Below are 1428 nucleotides of genomic sequence, written 5' to 3'. Positions count from 1 at the left end.
TCTCCATACCCCTACAACAGCCACATCATACAAGCTCCAGTAATAACCTCTGAGGAGGAACTGTGAGATCAGGTTATGAGGTTTCACTGACCTCATAGGGGCCCAGAGGAGAGGCTACAGGAAGAGGAGTGTACAAGGAAGACAGAAGGAGCTGGGCAACATGACTACTAGTCCAGCAGCCATCCAGAGTGCTAAATGTAGGACATTAGGGCTGACCTTGATCCAAGGCTATAAATCCTACCTTTCTCGTCATGTTGGCACTAATGGGGGCCACCCTCCTCTTGCTGGCAACACAACCGCCCTGCATTAATATGGCTGCTAACGATCCAGAGGCCACCACATTAGGCAGCATCACAGAGCTCCTAAACCCGGACGAATGCCACGAGCTCTACATTCGGCTCACCATCCCACAGAAGGAAGCCAAGCAAGCACCAGAGGAGGACGATTTCTTCCCTCCGAGCCAATGGCAGGACATCATCAGCATGGACCAGTGCATAGAAAACCTAAGCCGCTGGCTGGAAATGCAGAGAGGTGCCATCAACTGGGATCGCCTGGCCCGGGCTCTCCGCCAAATCGGGCGCCCCGACGTCTCCAGGGAGCTAAAGAAGAGTCTCAACAGGAACAGAAGCTTGGAACCCAAATGGAACTTGGAGAGAAATCAGACTGTCGGAGGGACCCCAAAGTCAGCTCTGCTCATTGAACACAAGGTGCCCAGCCAGAGAAGCCGTCACAGCCCTCTTCAGAGGCACAGAAAGGCCTTTCTGAAGGAGAGCAGCTGGGGCTTGAGGACGTTCTTCCTGCAGTTGGTCCCAGTCCCGTTGCACAGCTTGACCCTGCAGCAGTACGTTGTCCCAGCGATCCGGCTGCTCATCGCAAGCTTCCTTGCTGGGATGATCCTCTGGCTGGTGTCAGTGTATTCCATCATTTGCTGGAACTTGCGGCAGTGCCTCTTCGCCAGTGGGGTTCACTACAATGCAACCCCGGCTAGGCAGAACATGTACTTGACTGTGATTTGGAATCACCCATCTGGCGAAGGCTCTCTGGATGATGGGGAGGACCGGGGTATATCAGAAGATGAGGACGGTGCCGGGGAAGAGCCTTGACCCAAGCGGCCTCGAATGACGTCTGCAGGAAAGTTGATCTCATTAAATAAATCCACTTGTGAATCTTTTGTTTTGGAGCCCATTCCAATTATCCACCCTGGGCGTATTTCAGTTTGGAATAACTACACATGTTCATTTAAGAGGGTAGATGAAAAACCATCTTACTGAGAGAGGCACAGTGGGAGCAGTAGACTAGGCAGAGTAGCTCTGTTGCTACATTCTCATTGGTCCTATGTCTGCAGCCTAACACAGTAGAGCATATTCAGCCATTAAACTCTGCTGGCAGGTACAGGGAGGAGAAAATCAGACCCATGTGACATTGGAT

The 1428-nt window shown here is 52.1% G+C and overlaps 1 protein-coding gene across 1 annotated transcript; it reads left to right on the top strand.

Annotated features, from left to right (window-relative positions):
* The first annotated feature begins 251 nt into the window (after window positions 1-251).
* Window positions 252-1103, top strand: LOC146353710 (uncharacterized). Its single transcript, XM_084829768.1, has one exon. It carries the CDS (start codon window positions 252-254, stop codon window positions 1101-1103), a length of 852 nt encoding a protein of 283 aa, XP_084685894.1.
* Window positions 1104-1428: the final 325 nt, after the last annotated feature.

The sequence above is a fragment of the Heloderma suspectum genome, chromosome 2 (assembly GCF_057233095.1).
Source record: "Heloderma suspectum isolate Gila_16-S chromosome 2, 16-S_ref, whole genome shotgun sequence".
In the NCBI taxonomy this organism is placed as follows: Eukaryota; Metazoa; Chordata; class Lepidosauria; order Squamata; family Helodermatidae; genus Heloderma; species Heloderma suspectum.
This window is presented reverse-complemented; position numbering and strand designations above follow the sequence as displayed.

Excerpts from the sequence above, each read along its gene's own strand:
- LOC146353710 (XM_084829768.1), top strand. The coding sequence starts at position 252 with ATGTTGGCACTAATGGGGGCCACCCTCCTCTTGCTGGCAACACAACCG.